The sequence below is a fragment of the Myxocyprinus asiaticus genome, chromosome 5 (assembly GCF_019703515.2).
Source record: "Myxocyprinus asiaticus isolate MX2 ecotype Aquarium Trade chromosome 5, UBuf_Myxa_2, whole genome shotgun sequence".
Lineage (NCBI taxonomy): Eukaryota > Metazoa > Chordata > Actinopteri > Cypriniformes > Catostomidae > Myxocyprinus > Myxocyprinus asiaticus.
The window spans coordinates 46,149,527-46,172,746 of NC_059348.1; the positions used below are offsets into that span (position 1 = coordinate 46,149,527).

A 23,220-nucleotide genomic window follows, 5' to 3' on the forward strand; every position below is an offset into this window, starting at 1 on the left:
ATTCCGTAAAACAATAGTTAACATGAAATAACAATGGACAACTTTTACAATGAACATTATTTATTAATCTTGGATAACGTTAATTTTTACATATGTAGACAAATACATTATTAACATGAAGTTTAAGTGATTCATTTGTACATTAGTTAGCTAACTATTATGAACATTAAATATATGAACATTAACAATGAACAACAGTATATTTAATAATTAACATTAACCAAGATTCATAAGTTCTTTAAAAAAAAATTCACTGATAATTTATGATACATTAAAGGGATAGTTCAGACTTTCTGCCATGGAACACAGAAGGCAGAATTTAAGTTTCACTAATTCACTAATGCTCTTCTATCATTAATTGCAACTGACAGTCTCAGTCACCATTTATTTTCATTGCATCTTTCTTCCATACAAAGAAAGTCTCCTTTTGTGTTCTATGTGAGAAAAAGAAATTCAAATGGGTTTAGAACAACACAAAGGTGTATAAATAATGACAGAAATTTACTTTTTATAAATGTTTGTGAATTAGCAATTCAATAATGTTAATTTATGTTATTAACTAAGCCCCTTTTATAGCTTCTTTATAATTGCTTTTATACTACTTCAGTCATTTGAGCGAGCACTGATGTTTCCTCATCATCCAGTGTAATTTTATTCTCTTGTTTGTCATGTTTAACTACAGTCCGCAGTCTTGTGCATGAAAGGTGCTTTGTGTTCTGCATTACATCTGATTGGACATTGGTGACGAGGGTCAGTTTCTGATTGGCTTAGGCACTTTGTTCTGTCCAGTTAGCTCTTGTTCCTCCCTCAAATCATTCTCACTTTGTTCACTCTATCCCTCTCTCTTTTTCTCTTCCTCTCCCTCCCCAACCTATAACATCTCTGTAATACATTTCTGTGAGTTTCAGCCAGTCCCTTTGTGAGTTGCTATGGTTACCAGGTCTCTAGCACTCCCCCACTTCACCCCATCTCTCAAGATTCTGCTTCAAGGGTTGCTATAGTAACAGATTTATTTAAAAGAGAGAAAAAAATATTTCCCCCTTCAGGCCTCCCTCTCTCTTCCTCAGCGATCACTGCAGTGCTTTCACATACAGTATACTTTCAAACACATCAACAACAGACTGATGATGTAAGGTATTAGATTAGATGACATCACCTATGACATCATCAGCACATGACGTAATGTACACCATAGACAGCAATACAATGCATGATCAGAGACATCAATAAATACCATATATCTGAAGAAACGCAAGTAGCACGCACAAACATACAGGTGCATCTCAATAAATTAGAATGTCGTGGAAAAGTTCATTTATTTCAGTAATTCAACTCAAATTGTGAAACTCATGTATTAAATAAATTCAATGCACACAGACTGAAGTAGTTTAAGTCTTTGGTTCTTTTAATTGTGATGATTTTGGCTCACATTTAACAAAAACCCACCAATTCACTATCTCAAAAAATTAGAATACATCATATGACCAATAAAAAAAACATTTTTAGTGAATTGTTGGCCTTCTGGAAAGTATGTTCATTTACTGTATATGTACTCAATACTTGGTAGGGGCTCCTTTTGCTTTAATTACTGCCTCAATTCGGCGTGGCATGGAGGTGATCAGTTTGTGGCACTGCTGAGGTGGTATGGAAGCCCAGGTTTCTTTGACAGTGGCCTTCAGCTCATCTGCATTTTTTGGTCTCTTGTTTCTCATTTTCCTCTTGACAATACCCCATAGATTCTCTATGGGGTTCAGGTCTGGTGAGTTTGCTGGCCAGTCAAGCACACTAACACCATGGTCATTTAACCAACTTTTGGTGCTTTTGGCAGCGTGGGCAGGTGCCAAATCCTGCTGGAAAATGAAATCAGCATCTTTAAAAAGTTGGTCAGCAGAAGGAAGCATGAAGTGCTCCAAAATTTCTTGGTAAACGGGTGCAGTGACTTTGGTTTTCAAAAAACACAATGGACCAACACCAGCAGATGACATTGCACACCAAATCATCACAGACTGTGGAAACTTAACACTGGACTTCAAGCAACTTGGGCTATGAGCTTCTCCACCCTTCCTCCAGACTCTAGGACCTTGGTTTCCAAATGAAATACAAAACTTGCTCTCATCTGAAAAGAGGACTTTGGAACACTGGGCAACAGTCCAGTTCTTCTTCTCCTTAGCCCAGGTAAGACGCCTCTGACGTTGTCTGTGGTTCAGGAGTGGCTTAACAAGAGGAATACGACAACTGTAGCCAAATTCCTTGACATGTCTGTGTGTGGTGGCTCTTGATGCCTTGACCCCAGCCTCAGTCCATTCCTTGTGAAGTTCACCCAAATTCTTGAATCGATTTTGCTTGACAATCATAAGGCTGCGGTTCTTTCGGTTGGTTGTGCATCTTTTTCTTCCACACTTTTTCCTTCCACTCAACTTTCTGTTAACATGCTTGGATACAGCACTCTGTGAACAGCCAGCTTCTTTGGCAATGAATGTTTGTGGCTTACCCTCCTTGTGAAGGGTGTCAATGATTGTCTTCTGGACAACTGTCAGATCAGCAGTCTTCCCCATGATTGTGTAGCCTAGTGAACCAAACTGAGAGACCATTTTGAAGGCTCAGGAAACCTTTGCAGGTGTTTTGAGTTGATTAGCTGATTGGCATGTCACCATATTCTAATTTTTTGAGATAGTGAATTGGTGGGCTTTTGTTAAATGTGAGCCAAAATCATCACAATTAAAAGAACCAAAGACTTAAACTACTTTAGTCTGTGTGCACTGAATTTATTTAATACACGAGTTTCACAATTTGAGTTGAATTACTGAAATAAATTAACTTTTCCACGACATTCTAATTTATTGAGATGCACCTGTATATGTATTTGTTGCTTGGAATGTCCTCATGTACACTTATGAAAGTGTACATTAGGGCATTCCTAGCAACACATAAAATTCTCTCTAAACTCTCATCAGGTAAGCTTAAACTTAAACAGAAAATATGTAAAGCCTGTATTTATACAGAATTAATATTTCTCTCCATTTCTTTCTATTCACTCTTGGTCTATCTGTAGCTACATGGTGTTAAAGAAAATAGAATAGCTTCCCAAGGTCCCACAGATATCTTAACAATTTTACTAATTAGACTAATTAGACTGTATTAGACTAATACACACTTATTATATTATTGTAATTACTGGGCCAATTACCTAGGCCTGTTACATGCCACACCCTCTAGCATGCTAATATGAGATGGTACTCTGGACTGTTGACCCTGAAAAAGATTCTGAGAGCACAAGCTCAAGGGATGTTAATTACTTAAATATTCAATCGGCTACATATAGCACATATATTTCACACTGCAATTTTAAATAATAACATACTTAAAAGAAATCTGTTTCTCTGAAACATATTTCTTGGACCAAGTATTGGGCAAACGTTCTAAGATTAGAGTTGTTTTTGAACATCAATTTATGCATAAACACATACCTTAAGGGTAGTTCAACTATTTATTATAAACTCAACTTTATGTCATTCCAAACAGTATAAAGTATTTGATACAAGTATATTTTTTTAAGTACATAGTGTCTCCTAAAACTCCTTGCATATGTTATGGACACTACTTATATGGTTACTGTTTCATAAAAAACAAAAACAAATGCATGCCGTATCATTGAAACATGCATACTGTAGATATCCATGGTTCCCTGTCTGTCTGTCACTCACTCGACATTGTGTTGATGTAGTGACACTAGGGGTTCACTCTTGAGAGCCCCAGTCACCTTTGTTTTATTCAGAAAATGCCAATGAAAATTGGCAAGTGGAATTTGCATGCCACTCTCCGCCCCGGACATACGGGTATAAAAGGAGATGGCGTGCACCACTCATTCAGACTTGTTCTTCAGAGCCAAGCGCATGTGTGTGTGTGTTCATCCCATCACCTTATTCCTTGCTGCTGGAATTTATGGTGCATATCAGCGGTCACCTTCGCACGGTCGAATGTTGTGTTTCCCCTGGGCGCTTCGGCGGCTGAGTCCACAGGTGTTAAAAGAGTATATTCCAAAAGAGTATATTTCCTCTAAAAGAGCTCGCACAAACGATTGCCATCTTTTTAAAGATGTCCTTTCGCCTTTGTGCTACTGGGTGCGGCCGTTATTTCTCCCCACCGGATGGCCATGAGATCAGTCTCGAGTGCTTGGGTCGCCAGCACGCCGAGGCAGCTTTCATGGAGGGGTCATGTTCTCACTGCGAGAACATGCCCATGAGAATGTTGCGGTCACGGCTCTTTTCCTTCTTTGTGAAGCAGAGAGCCACCGCGGCTGCTTCCTGACCCGGTCCGTCCTGTGTTGAAACTCAGGTGGCTGCATTGGCGAGCGCTGCGGGCGATCTGGATGTGGATATGGGAGCGTTTCCGCCGTCTCAATCCCCGCGGACCTCCCAGCCCCCAGCATGCTCGTTCTGCCTGGTAGAGTTCATGAGCGAGGTAGGCGGTCCGCTTCAGGGCGGATTTAACATCTCGTTCGGGGCTCACGACAAGGATGAGTTATCGGCTGCAGCATTGGAGGATGGGCTTTTGCTTTCAGAAGTGGACGAATCTTCTGAGCTCCCGATCTCGATCGGTAGAGTTCAGGATGAGGCAGACGCTGAGTTGGCAGCTGTGCTTGCCCGGGCAACCACGAACATCAGGCTGGAGTGGAACCCTCTGCCCTGCCCTGAGCGTTCACGGCTAGATGATTGGTTTCTGGGCTCGGAGCACGACTCACAGCCGCACCCCGCCCCAGTGCCCTTCTTCCTGGAAGTGCACGAGGAGCTCACGAAAACGTGGAAGGCACCTTTCTCTGCCCATACACGCTTCGCTGGCTCATCCACCCTAACTACCCTCGACGGTGGAGCGGCTAAGGGATACATCGAGCTTCCCCAGGTAGAGCGCGCCATAGCAGTGCATTTATGCCCGCAGGGCACAGCCACCTGGAGGAACCGACCAAGGCTCCCTTCCAAGGTGTGTAAGTTTTCTTTGTCACTCGTGGCAAAGGCTTACAACATCACGAGTCAGCCCGCCTCCGCCCTACACGCCATAGCCATCCTGCAGGTTCGCCAGGCCAAGGCGCTTAAAAAGCTGCACGAGGGTAGGACCGACTTATGCAGTAACTGCGTAACGCGACCGACCTCACTCTACGGGCGATGAAAGTCACGGCGCGTGCCCTGGGCCGGACGATGTCCACCTTGGTGGTCCAAAAGCGGCACCTGTGGCTCCAGCTTGCGGAGATGCGTGATGCCGAGAAGGTCCACTTTCTCGATGCGCCTATCTCCCAAGGGGGGCTCTTTGGCGACACTGTCGAGGACTTCGCCCATCAGTTCTCGATGGTGAAGAAGCAGATGGAGGCCATCAAACATATCCTGCCACGGTGCAACTCGGCCGCCTATAGGCCTCCAAAGTCCCGCGCCCCGTCTGCCTCTCACCAGGGCCGTCCTCCTGCAGTGTCAGCCCTGACTCCCCCACCATCGGAGCCCATACGCTGGCCTCTGAGAAGAAGATCCTCCCACTGGATGGCGGCACCGCCTGCCCATCAGCCGGCCGCCAAGAACCCCGGACGGGCTTCAAAGTGGTCCTGAGACAGGCGACCCAGGGATGAGGCAGCTCTCGTTGACTGGCCTGACCAAGGTGTGCGCATGGGCCCCACTCCCGCCCCTGGACCAGCATGAGGTGAGTATCCTTGTGACATTGCCGGGTGTCTTCTGGACCCCAGCACTCAAATTGTCAATAAGAGCAGTTTCCTCATTCCCTGGGTCATTCTCCAAAGAATGCTCAGCCCCTCCGGCCCTCGCGCTCGTGGAGGCCAGGCGCTGAAAGTCTTTCTGGTCAATGAGCGGGACACGAGTATCTCATGTTCCCTTGTTTTCCGTCGAAAGAAAGCTGGCAAACAGGTAAGTACGGTGGTTCTTGGGGCCGCTCGCCCGCCCCAGCCGCTGGCCACTGCTGCGGCCTCATGAGGCAGCATGCACTCCACGGATGATCTTCCCGGTGGGGCATCTGCTCTGCCTCGCCACAATCCACCCACCCCGGGTGTGATAAAACTATTTGTCCCCCTGGTGCCGTTAGCGCAGAGGCTGGATTCCTGGTTAGCGCTTTCCAGCCCGTTGCGATGGCTCATCAGGACGATTCGGCTTGGCTACACGATCCAGTTCGCCAGACGGCCGCCCAGGTTCAGTGGCGTCCTCTCCACCGCAGTGCGAGGCGAGGATGCCTCAGTCCTTCGGGTGGATGTTGCCACCCTTCTGGCGAAGGGAGCAATAGAACCCGTCCCCTTAGCCGAGTCGCACAAGGGCTTTTACAGCCCTTATTTTATCGTGCCCAAGAGAGGGGGGGTTGCGCCCAGTCCTGGATCTGCATGCCTTGAACAGAGCCTTACACAGGCTTCCGTTCAAGCTGTTGACGCAGAAGCACATCCTGACATCTGTACGACATCAGGATTGGTTCAAGGCCATCAACTTGAAGGACACATACTTTCATGTATCGATCCTTCCTCGACACAGACCCTTTCATTGGTTTGCCTTCGAGAGACGAGCATACCAGTACAAGGTCCTCCCTTTCAGTCTGTCCCTGTCCCCTCGCGTCTTTACCAAAGTAGCAGAGGCGGTCCTGGCCCCGCTGAGGGAGAAGGGCATTCGCATCCTCAATTATCTCAATGACTGGCTGATCCTAGCTCACTCGCAAGATCTATTGTGTGCGCACAGGGTCCTTGTGCTTCGGCACCTCAACGGACTGCTTCAGGTCAACTGGGAAAAGAGCAAGCTCTCTCCTGCACAGAGCATCTCTTTTCTCGGTATGGAGTTGGACTCGGTCACCATGATGGCACGCCTCACGAACGAGTGTGCACAGTCGGTGCTGGCCTGCTTGAGAACCTTCAGGCAGAAGGTAGCGGTCCCGGTGAAACAATTTCAGAGGCTCCTGGGGTATATGGCATCCTCGGCGGCAGTACTTCCCCTTGGGTTGATGCATATGAGACCGCTCCAGCACTGGCTACAGACTCAAGTCCCGAGGTGGGCATGGCGCCACGGCACCCAGCGCATGACTATTACACCATGGTGTTTCCAAACTTTCAGCCCTTGGTCAGACCTGGCATTTCTATGGGCAGGGGTTCTCTTAGAGCAGGTCTCAAGGTGCGTCATGGTCAGGACGGATGCCTCGAATTCAGGCTGAGGCGCTGTGTGCAATGGGCAGGCAATATTGGGGCTCTGGACAGGGCCCTGCCTGCAATGGCACATCAACTGCCTAGAGTTGCTGGCAGTATTGCTGGCTCTGCGGAGGCTTCGGCCGTTGATTCAGGGTAAACACGTGTTGGTCTGGACGGACAACACAGCGACTGCAGCATACGCTCACGTCGCGTGTCGCAACTCGCCCGCCACCTCCTCCTTTGGGGTCAGCAGACGTTGAAGTCTCTGCAAGCCACTCACCTCCCGGACATCCTCAACAATGCAGCAGATGTGCTCTCATGGCAGGTAATGCTCCACGGAGAGTGGAGACACCCCTGTGCAGTCCAGCTAATTTAGGAGAGATTCAGGGAGGCGCAGGTGGACCTGTTCGCCTCCTGAGAGTCCTCTCACTGCCCCCTTTGGAACTCCCTGTCCGAGGCTCCCCTCAGCATGGATGCCTTGGCGCACAGCTTGCCTCGGGGCTGCGCAAGTACACGTTTCCCCCAGTTAGCCTCGTTGCACAGATATTGTGCAAAGTCAGGGAGGACAGGCAGCAAGTCCTGATGGTTGCGCCATACTGGCCCAACCGGACTTGGGGAGGGCACGCTCCGGCACCTGCGTGGGAAGATCCACGGAGATGCGCAGTCTGGTCTGTGTTGTCCTTCCTACAGGAGGGGCTGGAGAGACGGCTGTCTCCCTCTACCCTGAAGGTGTATGTGGCTGCTATAGCAGCATATCACGATACACTGGATGGGAGACCCTCTCGGTAGCACGGCCTGATCACCAGGTTCCTCAAAGGCGCAAGGAGATTGAATCCCCATAGACTGCGCCTGATTCCCTCTTGGGAGCTCTCTGTGGTCCTACCTGCCTTACAGAGAGCCCCCTTTAAGCCCCTGGAGCAGGCCAAGCTTAGCACTTTGTCGCTTAAGACGGCCCTCCTGGTGGCGCTCACTTCTATTAAGAGGGTTGGGGAACTGCAGGCATTCTCTGTCACCAGCGAATGTCTGGAGTTCAGGCTGGCACACTCTCATGTGATCTTGAGACCCCGGCCCGGTTACGTGCCCAGAGTTCCCACCACTCCCTTCCGGGATCAGGTGGTGAACCTGCAAGCACTCCTTTCAGAGGAGGAAGACCCGAACTTGTCGTTGCTGTGTCCAGTTAACGCCCTGTGCATCTATCTGGACCACACGCAGAGCTTTAGATACTCGGAGCAGCCCTTTGCCTGCTTTGGAGGTCAGCAGAAGGGGAAAGCTGTCTCCAAACAGAGATTGTCCCATTGGATTGTGGATGCCATTTCTCTGGCTTACCAATCACAAGAACTGCCGTGCCCTTTGTGAGTCTGGGCACACTCCACCAGAGGTGTTTCATCCTCCTGGGCACTGGCGAGGGGCGCCTCTTTAACAGACATATGCAGAGCAGCGGGCTGGGCTACACCCAATAACTTTGCGAGGTTCTACAGCCTGTGCATAGAACCGGTTTTGACCTGAGTGTTATGGGGTAACAACAGGTAGGCCGGGCAGCCGGTCAGGTGTATCGCTTGCATTACGCCTTTCCCCTTCTAAGGTGGTAATGTGCACAATCTTGTCGACAATAGTTCCCCGCAATTGGTGAACACTGGTGGCGAACTTGGTGGAGGAGTAATGCCACCAGGCCCAGTACTCGTGGTATGCCCCTTTTCAGGTGAGCCCGTGTACTTGGGCTCAATGCTCCATACGTGGTGATTCCCCCTCGGTAATCCCATATGGTGCGTTTCAACTGATCGTTTTCCCCTCAGGTGAACCCTGTGTTTCCCCTCGTCAGAGCTCTGCTCTGCCTCAGCCACTGTTGCTGTGTACCCTCTCCGTAGATAGGGTCCTCCCCAGTGGCATCATTCCATATGTGAACTTCCCCGTTGGTAAGTCCATGTGACGTATTCTCCACATGTTAACCTCCCTCTGATAGGATGTGGTCTCCGTAGTGCTCTCCCTCCTGGAGAGGAAAGAGCACTTCTCCAGCGCTAGCAGGTGCTCAGCGGGAAATTGCTTAATACAAAAATCAGGAAAGGCCACCGTCTGTAGCTTCCTCGGGTATGTGCCTCCTCCCAGCCTTATCGGGACCAGGGAGACACCTTACCTAACTCGCTGGAAGGTCATGACGTGGTAGAGCGCTCGCTGCGAGGCACACAGCAGCCTGCCCGTGTCCACTCCTCCGTACCTCGCGACATGGTTCACCACCTGCGGCGTTTCGTATAGGAACTCCTTTTGTCACTACATCGACACAACGTCGAGTGAGTGACAGACAGGGAACGTCTTGGTTACTAATGTAACCTCTGTTCCCTTATGGAGGGAACGAGATGTTGTGTCCCTCCTGTTGTGGCGCCGAACCGACCGCTGACATGGCCAGGACTCTCTCTCAGCTCCTCAGCACAACTTTGAATGAGTGGTGCACGCCATCTCCTTTTATACCCGTATGACTGGGGCGGAGAGTGGCACGCAAATTCCACTCGCCAATTTTCATTGGCCTTTTCTGAATAAAGCAAAAGTGACTGGGGCTCTCAAGAGCGAACCCCTAGTATCATTACATCGACACAACGTCTCGTTCCCTCCATCAGGGAACAGAGGTTACATCAGTAACCAAGACATTTTCATGTTTTTTCTTTCTGTGTTCCACTGAGGAAATAGTCTCACCTATCCATTTTTTGGGAGTTAAATGGAATAACTTTTCATTGTCATTCTGCCTTTATGTCAACCTTTCATTTCTCTATTATTTTTTATAGGTAGACTTAATTTTCTGTTGCTATTTTTTGTTCTGCAATTCTATGAAATTACCAGTTGTGCGTGTATGTGCGTACAGTCTTCCACATGCATTAAAAAACCATTAGAACAATGCCATAACCAGATGTTCACATGGTTACAGTTTAAAAATAGGAGGACAAGTGTGTTTGTGTGTGTGCGTGTCCACATGTGTGCTTGAGAGTGTGTACACCTGTATTCACGCTCTCCTGTATGTACAAAGAATCATCCTTTACCAGGCGTACACGTATGTCTTCACACCTGTGTCCCAGTTATTCATCTAATGAAATTACTGCTGCCTACCACTAACCCACAGGAGAGATCTCCAGCCCAGACAGATCTGGGACTAATAGTTCTTCTACATGGGCAACGGACTTATGATAAATTAGATGTTTCCTGATGATCATCTCTGTACCATACATTTAATTTTGTTTATTTACAACATCCACTGGATTTACAATATATACATATATACAGACATAGGGCTCGCTGTCCAATTTAACAAATGTGTGTTTTCTCTAGCAGTGGTTTTGTATTTTGGTTTCAGTGCCATTGTTTTTAAGCATGTTGTTGCTTTTTTATCAGGGCAGGTTGTCACATGTGTTCTAACTGTATTATATTTATACATTTGATTAATTACAACATTTGTTGACCAAGACAATGGTTTGATAGTTTTGTATGTTACCTTTTCCATTTTTGGTGTTTCATGAATCATTTTGTGCCTCATAATTATTTGAATTTTTAAATTCTGCCGAAAAACCTATTATAGACTGTTAAATATAGGTGTAGATTTAAAGGGATAGTTCACCCAAAAATGAAAATTCTCTCATCATTTACTCACCCTCATGCCATCCCAGATATGTTTTTTTTCTTCAGCTGAACACTAACGAAGATGTTTAGATGAATATTTCAGCTCTGTAGGTAGGTGAGAAAAAGATAAATATTTTAGTCCTTTTTTACTATAAATTCTCCTGCCTGCCCAGTTGGTGGCAATATGTACGAAGAATGCGAATTGCCAAAAACAAAAGAAACATGCGAAAGTGAAAGTGGAGATTTATAGTACAAAATTTAAATTTTGATCTGTTTCTCACCCACACTAATCAAATCTTTTCAGAAGATATGTATTTACCCAGTGGAGTCTTATGGATTACTTTTATGCTACAAGAAAACATTCCTGCAAGTTCTTCTAGGCACGCCATTGTTCCATGAATTAGACAACTGGGGCTGAATCCAGAGGTAACGTGAGGGCAACCACGGGGAGTGTAAGAATTCAAAATCTCCTCATAGTAACTGAGAGCCTGTATATGAATGGCTATATTCATGAGCAGAAATCATACTGTATTATAATGGATTTCAAGGCATTGAAGATGTTCTGGTCTTTTACCGCTCATCCACTAACCCTACTGACTCTGGGTCACTGTAATGCTTTACACCTTTTTTTCTTATTAGGTCACAGTCTAAAACCTCACAGACAAAGACTTGTTGGTATTGCAAACTCTGCTGTACTGGCATAAAAAATGAGAAAGTAATGTAAAACCTCAAGATTTGATATTGTGTGATTTCACTAACCTTTATGTTTACTCACAACATTGGTCTTCACTTTTAGACTAAAGCCAGGCCTTAACCCAAAGCTCTGCCTAAATCTTACACTAAATCTTATTTAAGTCTTTTGGCTCTAATTGTGACTTAATGATTCTGTCAAATATGCAAACCATTCACTATGAACAAACATACAGAGATATACTATACTGCAGCAGGTATAAGATGTTGCTAAAGTTGGAACACTATTTTGATTATTAATTAATAAAAATAATGCTTATGTAAGGGAGATGTTCATATGTAGAGCTACATTAAAACATTTTTTTTTAAGATTTTCACATTTTAATTTCATAATAAAATTCCATTAAATTGAATTGAGTAATCTTTAAAAAATAAATAAATAAATAAAACATTTTTTTTAATTAATTTTATTTTGTTAAAAATGACTCAATTCAATTGATGGAATTTTGTTATGAAACTAAAATGAATGGATCTTAAAAATAGGCTAAAATATATATTTTTTAAGTGTGCTCTGGTCAGGCGGAAAGTGAATATTTTAATCTCTGAAATTGTTAAAAGACACTGTCCTATCCATAATATTCTCAGTGAGTCCACTGTATTTCGCTAGGTGGCCGTAATTTCCAGTTGGCTACAAGTGGAAGTGCGACTGGTTGCCGTTTTATGTGTAGCCGGTCTCTGCTTGCTTGCATGTCATGCGGTAAGATTCTTGCTTTTTAAATGTTGTAAGATGTCTTTAAAATTTCCCGGACAATGTGTGAAGTTAATGGTTATCCTAATAATCAATCGAAACTAAAGTTTTGTTAAGGCGCTAATAGGCTACATAGATTTTAAGGTTAGTCAGGTTCTTCCATTGATGGATAATGACTCACAATAACTAAAATGCTTCTATTTGCGATATTTGGCCATCATCCTGAAACCCATAATCATTAACAGATAGGTGAGGAAGAACAATATTGCCTCGCTATAATTCTGTGATCATTTTGTTCTCAAGTTTCTGTCATTTTTAATGCTGTGTTAGTACATAACATAACAAGTGTTTATGCTTAACCGGATGTTACGCCCACATCACCCGCAAAGCATCATGGGACTCAGGAATATTGTGGATAAAGACAAAAATTTAAAATGTAATAAATAAAATAAGATATAATAATTAAAACAATGATGAATAAGAATTTAGAGGTTTAACAGGATGCTAACAATTATTTCTAATGTAAGCTAAATAGAATAAACAAAATAGAAATATTTATTAAAATAATCGTTTACAAAAACGAAATCTATTATTTATTACAATAAATTCAAATAAAATACACTATGAAACACAATTTTTGTTCCTGGGTAGTAATTTATTTTCTAATTGCTTATGCATCAAAAGTATAGAAAATGGCTATTATTCCCCACAAACTTTGCGTTTGTGACCAGGACAGTGATAGTTTGATATTGACCTATTTCCAATGAGAAAACAGGCGAATTTGTGTCTTTTCATTCACATAAAGTCAGAAAAAAACAACATATGAATCCAAATTAACATAAATTTATACTAAGGTAATACAAAAATGACTACAAAAGATTTATAAGTGAGTAGTTTTTGGAGATTTACGATTATACTGTAAATCACTTTCACGAATCAGCCCCCAAATGTAGTCTCCCATCATGTTCTCGTTATACTGTCCTTGGTAGCGGCGTTCAAAGTCCAGTATATCCTGATGAAAGCACTCGCCTTGCTCCTCCGAGTATGCTCCCATGTTCTCCTTGAATTTATCAAGATGAGCATCAAGGATATGGACTTTGAGGGACATCCTACAGCCCATTGTGCCATAGTTCTTCACCAGAGTCTCAACCAGCTCCACATAGTTTTCAGCCTTGTGATTGCCCAGGAAGCCCTGAACAACTGCGACAAAGCTGTTCCAAGCCACTTTCTCCTTACTAATGAGCTTCTTGGGGAATTCATTGCACTCCAGGATCTTCTTTATCTGTGGCCCGCGAAGACACCGGCTTTGACCTTTGCCTCAGACAGCTTAGGGAAGAAGTCTTGAAGGTACTTGAAGGCTGCCGACTACTTATCTAGAGCTCTGACAAATTGTTTCATAAGGCCCAATTTGATGTGCAGTGGTGGCATCAGCACCTTCCAGGGGTCCACCAGTGGCTCCCACTTGATGTTGTTCCTCCCCACAGAGAACTCAGTCCACCATGGCCAGTCCCGCCTGTGGTATTGAGCCTTGGTGGGACCCCAAAGGCATCCCAAAAAACATTTTAAAATTAAAAACTTTCACAATTTTAAAAATTAACAAATTTTATAACATAAAATTCAGAGCAAGAATTGTCCATCTTACCTTCCAGAGTTTTTTTTGCAGTGCTCGCAGGTGAAATGAGGTGTCCAGGGTTTGTCTTGATCCCCAACAGGAATGCCGAAATATGTCTTGTAGGCCTCACACATTTTAGCAGATGCTTCCACAGAGTACTTTTTTGCTCTTGTCTTGATCAATTGGACGCAGACATAGCTAAATACGTCTGCTGGATGCTTGCGGCCTATTGATGCCATCTCAGAAAAATGCAGATATGTATCCACTTAGGCAGCTGGAACTAAACTGAACTGGTGGGCTTAAGATCCCTGTATTTATACTACTATTTATATTACTAGAAAGTTCTAAAAAGTTCTAAAAGTTACTCCAAGTTAACTCAGCACTGAATCTATCTGGAATGTTCTGGAAAAAATTTAAATTTCAAAATATCACTGTACTGGTCACAAAAGCAAAGCTTGTGGGGAATAATAGCCATTTTCTATACTTTTGAGGCATAAGCAATTAGGAAATAACACTTACTACCCAGGAACCAAAAAATAATAAATAAATAAATAAAATGGTTACACAGTGATATCAATAGTCTATAATAAAATTACAGCATAAATAAAAATTTTCATAAAAAAGCAGACCTTGCATCAAAAATGGTTGGGAACCCCTGGATTAGCCACTGTCAGCTGGAATAATTTTAATTTGTGTATTATAGATATCTGCTTTGGGTGTCTGTTGGCTTTAGATATTGTATGCACAATTCAGGCGCAAGCCCCTGCACCTTTCATTCACAAATCTAAAGGTGCCCTTTTGGTCGTCCAGAAAAAGGGGATACATTTTAATAAGTAAATTAAAATAGTTAAATAAAACAAAATTAAAATCTCGTAATAATTTCACAATAACAGTAATAATGTGTTATTATGAGATTTTTTCTTTTTCTTTTCACTTTCGTCTTGAACGAGCTTTCATTGGTGTCCCCTCCCGCAGCAGTGCCCTTCAAGTGAGCAAAACCGCCCCGGTAGGAAAGCTCCTCAAAAAAAACGCTTGAGGGGTGACATGATGTTCTGGGTACATGCACAAATACGCTGTTGTCCTCACTCTTAGGGTGGTACACGTCGGGACAGGTGAGTTTTTTAAGTAGGGTTTAGGTATATAATATATGGAAATATAAAAATAATAATATATATATATATATATATATATATATATATATATATATATATATGTGTGTGTGTGTGTGTGTGTGTGTGTGTGTGTGTTTTTAATATATATACATATATATTATATATAGGCCATCCGAACTTGTTTCGCGCACGCACTCTCACTCACAGATACGTACGAACAGATGAGTTAGGGGCTGTTCACACCAAACGTATTTTTGCCTACGTCTGCGCTGTTTTTCCATTGTTTTCCTGTGTAAACATGTGTTGGACGAACGTCCATACATGCTGCACCGCGTCTCGCTGTTTCTTCAGTGTCTCACGGAGGACTTGCACATTTTTAGACACTGTGTCAAGTTAATAAGAGCTTTAGGTTTCAAAAATGCATGCCGAGACACTTGCGTTCTGTTTCAGTCGTTCCACTGTGTCTGGATTGGATTTTTTTTTAGCACAGGTGTCACAAAGATTTAACGTTCTGAACGAGTTCAGGTTGCAGAGAGGTGACTGTTACAATGTTTAACATTGTTCTGCAACAAGCAAAGATTCAGCGCTTGATAAACGGCAATGTTTTTAAATAAGACAGGAATATATTACTATTGTATACAACAAATCCTCAAAGTAATAATAATACTGTATCATATTATAATGACAAACTGGACAACAATAAATAATTGTTGGGTTATAATATTAATAAATAACAACTGAATTCCAAAATGTTACTGGGTGAAGTAGTAGGTTTTGCACACACACACACACACAAAAATTGTTTTGTAAAAATATATGTAGGTAAATATTGTTTTTTTTAATCACTGTATTGTGGAAAAACTGGAAAACATGCATTAATTATCTTTAACAAGATTTTGAATGTACTTGGCTATAATGGTTGATAGGATGAATTTAAAATTATGATTTAAAATAAATTTTATGTAATTTTTTAAGCAAACATTTTCGAAATGGGGCCCCAGTTTAGTCGGATGCTTGGGGCCTTAGAAATCGTAAACCCGCCCCTGCTGACACCATCATTGTACCATGGTTCTGCCATATTACTGGGTTAAGGTCCTGTATATTTATAAATATTAACGATAGAATACAGAAAATATCATTATATGAATATTAAAAGAAATAAAGAGAAAGTAATATAAGAAGTGTTAGTTATATAAAGGTGATGACGAGGTCAGAGTGGAAGCAGCAGAGATGGCAGGATGAAGCGAGGAAGCAGAGATGAGAGAAAGTGAAAAGAGTGATGAGACAAGAAATACATTAGAGCCCTGTAACAAGAAATGACACTGTGCCATTACCAGGGTAATGCCATGGTACTGAATGATTGATCATGTTCATACTTCATGATACTGTTTTGGTACTCCAAGGTACTTTAAAAAATACCATGGTTTTACTCTGACACATGTCAAAAACATGGGGTTATCAGAGACCATGTCTGAAAATAAATAAATAAACGTGTAATACCATGGTGCTTTTTGTGAGAAATATAACAGAATAGGCTGTTATTTGTGAAAAAGGAAAAATTGAAAAAATTATGTACAGTATGTACAGTTGAAGTCAGAAGTTTACATACACCTTAGCCAAGTTCATTTAAACTCAGTTTTTCACAATTCTTGACATTTAATCATAGAAAACATTCCCTGTCTTAGGTCAGTTAGGATCACTATTTTATTTTAAGAATGTGAAATGTCAGAATAATTGAAGAGAGAATGATTTATTTCAGCTTTTATTTCTTTCATCACAATCCCAGTGAGCCAGAAGTTTACATACACTTTGTTAGTATTTGGTAGCATTGCCTTTAAATTGTTTAACTTGGGTCAGACTTTTTGAGTAGCCTTTGTTGGGCCTCATGTATTCAGATAGAGGACAAAGGCAGGCATAACTCAACGTAAAAACATAACTCAAGCCCCCACCTTCTAAGTCGTAAATCTTACTGATAAAAATCATGCCAAAATCAAACAAAGGGAGTCCAAAACAGACTACAAATCCATGAAGCCTTGCTCACTAAAGGATCGAACTCTCAACTCCTATTGGATGAGGCACACAACAGAACGTTCCTCAAACATGACATCATCAGGAGTTGAAATACCTCTGAAATGTTTCGTGAGTTACTTCCAGCGACTTTGTTCACCGAATATAGACGTAGCTTTTTGCTGCTCTCAAGGTGCAACCTCGTGGCACAAGGAAGTAATGTCTGACTTGAAACTGTAGCCATACAATCTCCATCTCGCTGGACGAGTTGAGATTACTCTGTGTTCAACCAAACACTCTAACGGATCCGAAGGAAACCGCCGAGCAATTCGCATCTTCATCCGTTTGCCTACAGAAGTGAAGGGATTAAAGATTTCTCTTCCATCTTCAATCAAGTCGACATTTCTGAGTTCTCCGCCAGCCCGCCGAGAATCAACAGCCGTACCACCCGCCGACAGAGCGAGGAAACGGCCTCCCGTCATCACCCGAGTCTCAAGGAACCAGGTCAGAGTTAAAGGATGGAGGAAAACACATTCTACCTGTGTCCTCATGCGACTCAAGTAAGAGGTTTACGTCTGGGCAGAGATAGAATGTTATTGTGTGTTATTCTTGTGTTTCAAGGTTTTTGCTTGTACAGTTTACGGACCGCCATGTCCGCTCATTATTAATACTCAGGGTATTAATTATCACAAATTTGTTTTGCTGTATTGTGGTCCAACCAAATTGGACTGTTGTGCAATTTCGCCATCGCGTGTGAGACAGCAACTGAGTTCATCCCTTAAAGAGTCAAATAACGCGGGACTGTTTACGAGCCGTCCACCGCGTCTCTGAGCGATGAACTAAACAGCTGCTTTCTCTCCCATGATCGCGAAATCGGCTTTAGGGCTGTCACTTCTCTCTCTCTCGTACTAATTACACACACACCCACACACACACACACACCTTATGTGTTATAGGATTATTTTTATTTCCATATCTAATCATATCACTGTTTAGTTTGTAGTTGTAAGTCGGAAGTTTATTGACTGCATTGTATTAATTATTAATTGATATTACTGCATAAATAAACTTTTGTTTATATTACAAAGAGAAGTGTTTGTTTTGCATAAGCCTGTGTCATGCTGATGGGATGTCAGTGCTCGGATTCAAACCTTCATTCATTGTTTTTTTTCCCGAAAATCGATATTCTTCGGATGTCGATTTTCCTAAGGAAACAGTCTAATATTGAGACTGTTTTACTATTTGGTTATTAGTCCCTAATTCCAGGGTGGTGCCCGTCAATGTTAATCCTTATTAATATTCTATTGATTTTTGATAATTGATAATTATCTTTGATGATTGTTGAATTTGAATGATCAATAAGCTAGTGTTAATTTTAGTTAATGTTTCATCGATGTTAACAATTAACGATTATCTTTGATAATTGTTGATTTAAAGGATTGAAAAAAGCTAACATTGATTCTCGTCAATGTTCTATTGATTTTAATAATTAATAATTATCTTTGATAATTATTAATTATTGCTAATAACCAAACCAAAACGTAGCGCATTACATTTACTGGAGCCCCATATGAGGTTTTAATGAGTTAGATTCAAATGATTCATTTAAATATTAATTAATAACTACAGAAATAATTATTAATTATTTCTGATAGTAACACTGATCTAAACAACCAGTAAAGCCCTACACCTTCCACAAGCTTCTCACAATAAGTTGCTGAAATTTTGGCCCATTCATCCAGACAGAACAGGTGTAACTGAGTCAGGTTTGTAGGCCACTCCAAAACATTGACTTTGTTATCATTAAGCCATTTTGCCACAACTTTGGAGGTATGCTTTGGGTCATTGTCCATTTGGAAGACGCATTTGCGAGCAAGCTTTAACTTCCTGTCTGATGTCTTGAGATGTTGCTTCAATATATCCACATGGTTTTGTGAAGTGCACCAGTCCCTCCTGGTGTGCTTCCTGCCTCCTCCTCCACGTGACGCGTGACCTTACCAACCAGCTTACGTCATCCCTCTCATGAGCGCACGTCACAGAGATGTACAGAAGCGAACATTTGTAGTTAAAAAGTATATAAGTATTGTTTTGTTTCTCGAAATAATCAATCGTTTGCATTCAGAAGAACTTTATTTGTAGACTGGAGTCGTGTGGATTATTTTAATGCACCCTAAATATGCATTTTGAACCTTCAAATAGATGGAGTACAATCACTTGCATTGTTTAGAGGAAGAGGCCTGAAATGAAATCCTAAAAGTCTTAAATTCTGTTTTGATGAAGAAAGAAACATCTTGGATGGCCTCAGAGTGAGTAAATTATCAGCAAATTTTCATTTTTGGGTGAACTATTCCTTTAAAATACATAAAATCCTTTCAGAATCTAATTGGATAATTGTCTAAAGGCTTGACATCATTTTCTGGAATTTTCCAAGCTGCTTTAAGGCACAGTTAACTTAGTGTATGTAAACTTCTGACCCACTGAAATTGTGTTAGTCAATTAAAAGTGAAACAATCTGTCTGTAAACAATTGTTGGAAAAATTACTTGTGTCATGCACAAAGTAGATCTCCTAAACGATTTGCCAAAACTATAGTTTGCTAATATGAAATCTGTGGAGTGGTTAAAAAATTAGTTTAGGGGAGCCTGGGTAGCTCAGTGGTAAAAGACGCTGGCTACCACCCCTGGAGTTCGCTAGTTTGCTAGTTTGAATCCCAGGGCATGCTGAGTGACCAGGTCTCCTAAGCAACCAAATTGGCCTGGGTGCTAGGGAGGGTAGAGTCACATGGGGTAACGTCCTTTTGGTCACTATAATGTGGTTCGTTCTTGGTGGGTCACGTGGTGAGTTGGGCGCAGATGCCGCAGTGGATGGCGTGAAGCCTCCACACATGCTATGTCGCTGTGGCAACACGCTCAACAAGCCATGTGATAAGATGCATGGGTTGATGGTCTCAGGCAGCTGGGATTCATACTCCGCCACCCGGCAACCATGAGGACTTAAAAGCGCACTGGGAATTGGGCATTCCAAATTGGGTGAAAAAGTGGAAACCCCCCCCCCCCAAAAATTTTGTTTTAATGACTTCAACCTAAGTGTATGTAAACTACTGACTTCAACTGTATATATACAGGAAAATGGTTAAATACTCAAAAAGCAAAGAAACTAGTTAAGTATTTCTAATTAAAAATTTCTTCATTTAAAAAAAAAAAAAGTGTCCTTTTTTATCCTTTCGTCCCTGTCCCTGCTAAGGTCTGTGCACGTCACTGGCACGATTGTTTTATTGTCGTTATCATTCAAACAGAAAGGCAGAACGTGACTGCAAGCTGAGTTTGAAATAATTCAATTACAAAAATATACGATAATAACAGCCTTAATCCTGGTCATGGTATGTTTATAGAAGGGCACTTGATCTGGTAATGTTAAAAGATAACACTGCAGACAAATTAAAAAATAACTTCATTTTCTCTTCTGTCCTCCCTCAATCTTTTCTTTCCCTCCCTTTGCATTCCTTTCCTTGACAGATTGAGTCGGCCCTGTCTCCTTATCTCTCTATCATGCTATCCCTCCGTCACAACATGTCTGTGTCACTTGGTGCTCTCACTCTCAATCTGTCTATCATTCTCTCTCTCTCTCTCTCTCTCTCTTTCTTTTCTCTTAATCCTTCCATCAGTGAAACTTGCTGACACTTACTGCAAACAGGATCTTTTCCCATCACTTTTCTATCTCTCTCTCTCTCTCTCTCTCTCTCTCTCTCTCTCTCTCAATCACCGTCTTCACAAGAAAATCTGCTAACAAGTATCAGATCTGAGAAAACGCACTCTCTGATTTTCACCTACACATTTTACAGATTTTTGCAGACACACACTGGTTGAATTTGGAAGTACACAAAGGCGTTATTAACCCTCATGTTCTGCTGAGACTGGCTTTTCTGTCTTTATTTTTGGGGCCCTTGAGACCACAATGATGTATGTATGTGTAAATGTAATGATATTTTTAAAGCTTTAACACTCTGTTTTATCATGAAGTATATGATATTTTCAAAATCCAATGTTTCTTTTAGGTCTTAATTTAACCACAACAAAAATACAAAATAACTGGCAGGAATGCACAGCTATGCATCTATAGCACAGCAATCTATAGCATTTGAAAACTGATTGCATTTATTCATGTTTTATTCTTGCTGTCGGATTAGAAGCTGTGAAGTATCAACTTACTTCAATGTTAAGCATGTTTGTTGAGCTATTTCTGTAAAACTGCCTTAGACCCCAAACAGAACATGAGGGTTAAATACACTGTTTTTCTCACAGAAAGAGAAGTCCACTGAAATTATACTGTCTCTGTCATATGTCTCAATAATGTCTCTTAATACATTCTAGGAAATGTCACACATTTTTGTCAGCATGTGGCCACAAGGGTATGGACTTCATATATATATATAAGGTCCAAAAGAGGGGATTTGAGCTTATGCACCAAAGCTACTTGGAAATATAAGCCCTTTCAGTATTTGGTGCGGACGTCTACAGCTTTTGTTCTGCTGCTGGTTTACTACATACACATACACACACACACACACACACACACAAACACACACACACATTCACATATATATATATATATATATATATATATATATATATATATATATATATATATATATATGCAAATCATAAAAAAATGTGCCTGTTGCACTTACACTTCTCTAATGTTGTATTATTCTAGTGCGTACTCCATTGAAATTTGGTATGGTAGCACACTGTACTAGTAAAAAGTGAAATTGTGCAGTTATCTTAACCCTTAATAATACTGAAAAGGGGGTCCCTGCAAATACTGAGGACATGCGACTTTATATATAAAGTCTGGCATCAATCTCACAATCTTTATCTAAGTAAAAAGGCAGCATTTTTTGAGTGGGCAGCTGACCTCGAGGCAAGTGTTCCAATTTTGTCAATGTTATTTTCATGATATCTACAAGCTATAAAATGTTAAATAACTGTATTATGTGGTCCCTAATGTGTTGAAAAAAAAGCAATGGATGAATTTTTAGAGGTACCTTTATATACTTGCCCTTTTTAGGGTTAAAAATGCCAATGTCTACTAATGCTAATGTTGTCATGTTGATTCAGTCATATAAAATAATATTTTTGAACTGAATGAAACCAGTTTGAATTTATACTAAATTTTGATGTTACCACAGGAAGCACATTTTAGGTTATTTGATAACTTTTGTTTCATTTGGTTTTATTCTTCTAAATAAATAAATGTAAACATAATGAACAACCAGCAGCAACACGTTTTTTTCCGCTCTCTTGGCCTCAAAGCGGAGGAGATCGCTCGTGCGAGGGAATAAACTTTACATTCACAACGCTACACTTCACACTGCGGTCACGCTCACCCGTGTGTCTCCTTTACAGCCACTGAAATTACCTCACTGACACAGGCTGTGGCTTCTTCCCACGTTTACCGTCAGATGTTGCCCAGCCCTTTCTCACCGTCGCCTCCGGGCGCGAAGTGATGCGTCTCGCGGATACCGGTTTTCTACGGCACAGTCACGCGCGCGGGAGCAAGACGGGAAGCACGAGACTCTTAACTACAAAGCGCGCGCTGCACGGCATCGGTCCACACGTACATGATCCAGCAAACTGTTATCAAAGGATAAATATGTCAGTGCGGTCCCTGTTGACTCTTTCTAGCATAGAACATTTTATGTCAATGGGCAGAAATTAACAAATAAATAATTATCTTATACACACGCGCGCGCATCTTCTGTAAGGTCAGTGGGCACATACTGTTCAATACTCACCTTTCATAAATCTCGATACGAATAGCTCATCCAACAAAGCGCTCTTTAATCTACATTGTTTCCACAGAAACACAAGTTAAAACACTGTCGGCTGTGTGCGAGAGAGAGAGAGAGAGAGAGAGAGAGAGAGATTGAATTGCACCTTGCTCGTGTCTTACCTCTGTTAACACCGATGGCCAAAGTTAAAATCCAGAGCCAAATCATGATGAAGCCTGTCTGCTTCGCTGCCACTCAGTGAACACACCATCAATTCATACTCTTTGACTGGACTGAAATCCCATGAACCGTTGCTGATAATGGCAATTACGTCCAGACGCCTCTTTGGAGCGGACCGCATGCATGCATTCACCGTTCAATCAACACATATTTGCTCTTCACTCATCAGCAGAATCGAGCGTGATGTGTATGGAGAAGCCCACTGGATCACTGCAAACAGCCCTCGCAGGAATTCTCGCTTTCTTTCTTTCAGCAAATCTCAGTTTTTGAGTGTTGAGGAGAGACGCAG

The 23,220-nt window shown here is 42.0% G+C and overlaps 1 protein-coding gene across 1 annotated transcript in view; it reads right to left on the reverse strand.

Annotated features, from left to right (window-relative positions):
* Positions 1-23,005, reverse strand: part of LOC127441017 (kin of IRRE-like protein 1) — a 70,789-nt gene extending 47,784 nt beyond the window's left edge. Inside the window, exon 1 of the mRNA XM_051698133.1 lies at positions 22,874-23,005. Coding sequence (XP_051554093.1) covers positions 22,874-22,919 — 46 coding nt within the window. The 5' untranslated portion in view covers positions 22,920-23,005. The remainder of the gene's footprint in view (positions 1-22,873) is intronic.
* Between the last annotated feature and the right edge of the window lie 215 nt (positions 23,006-23,220).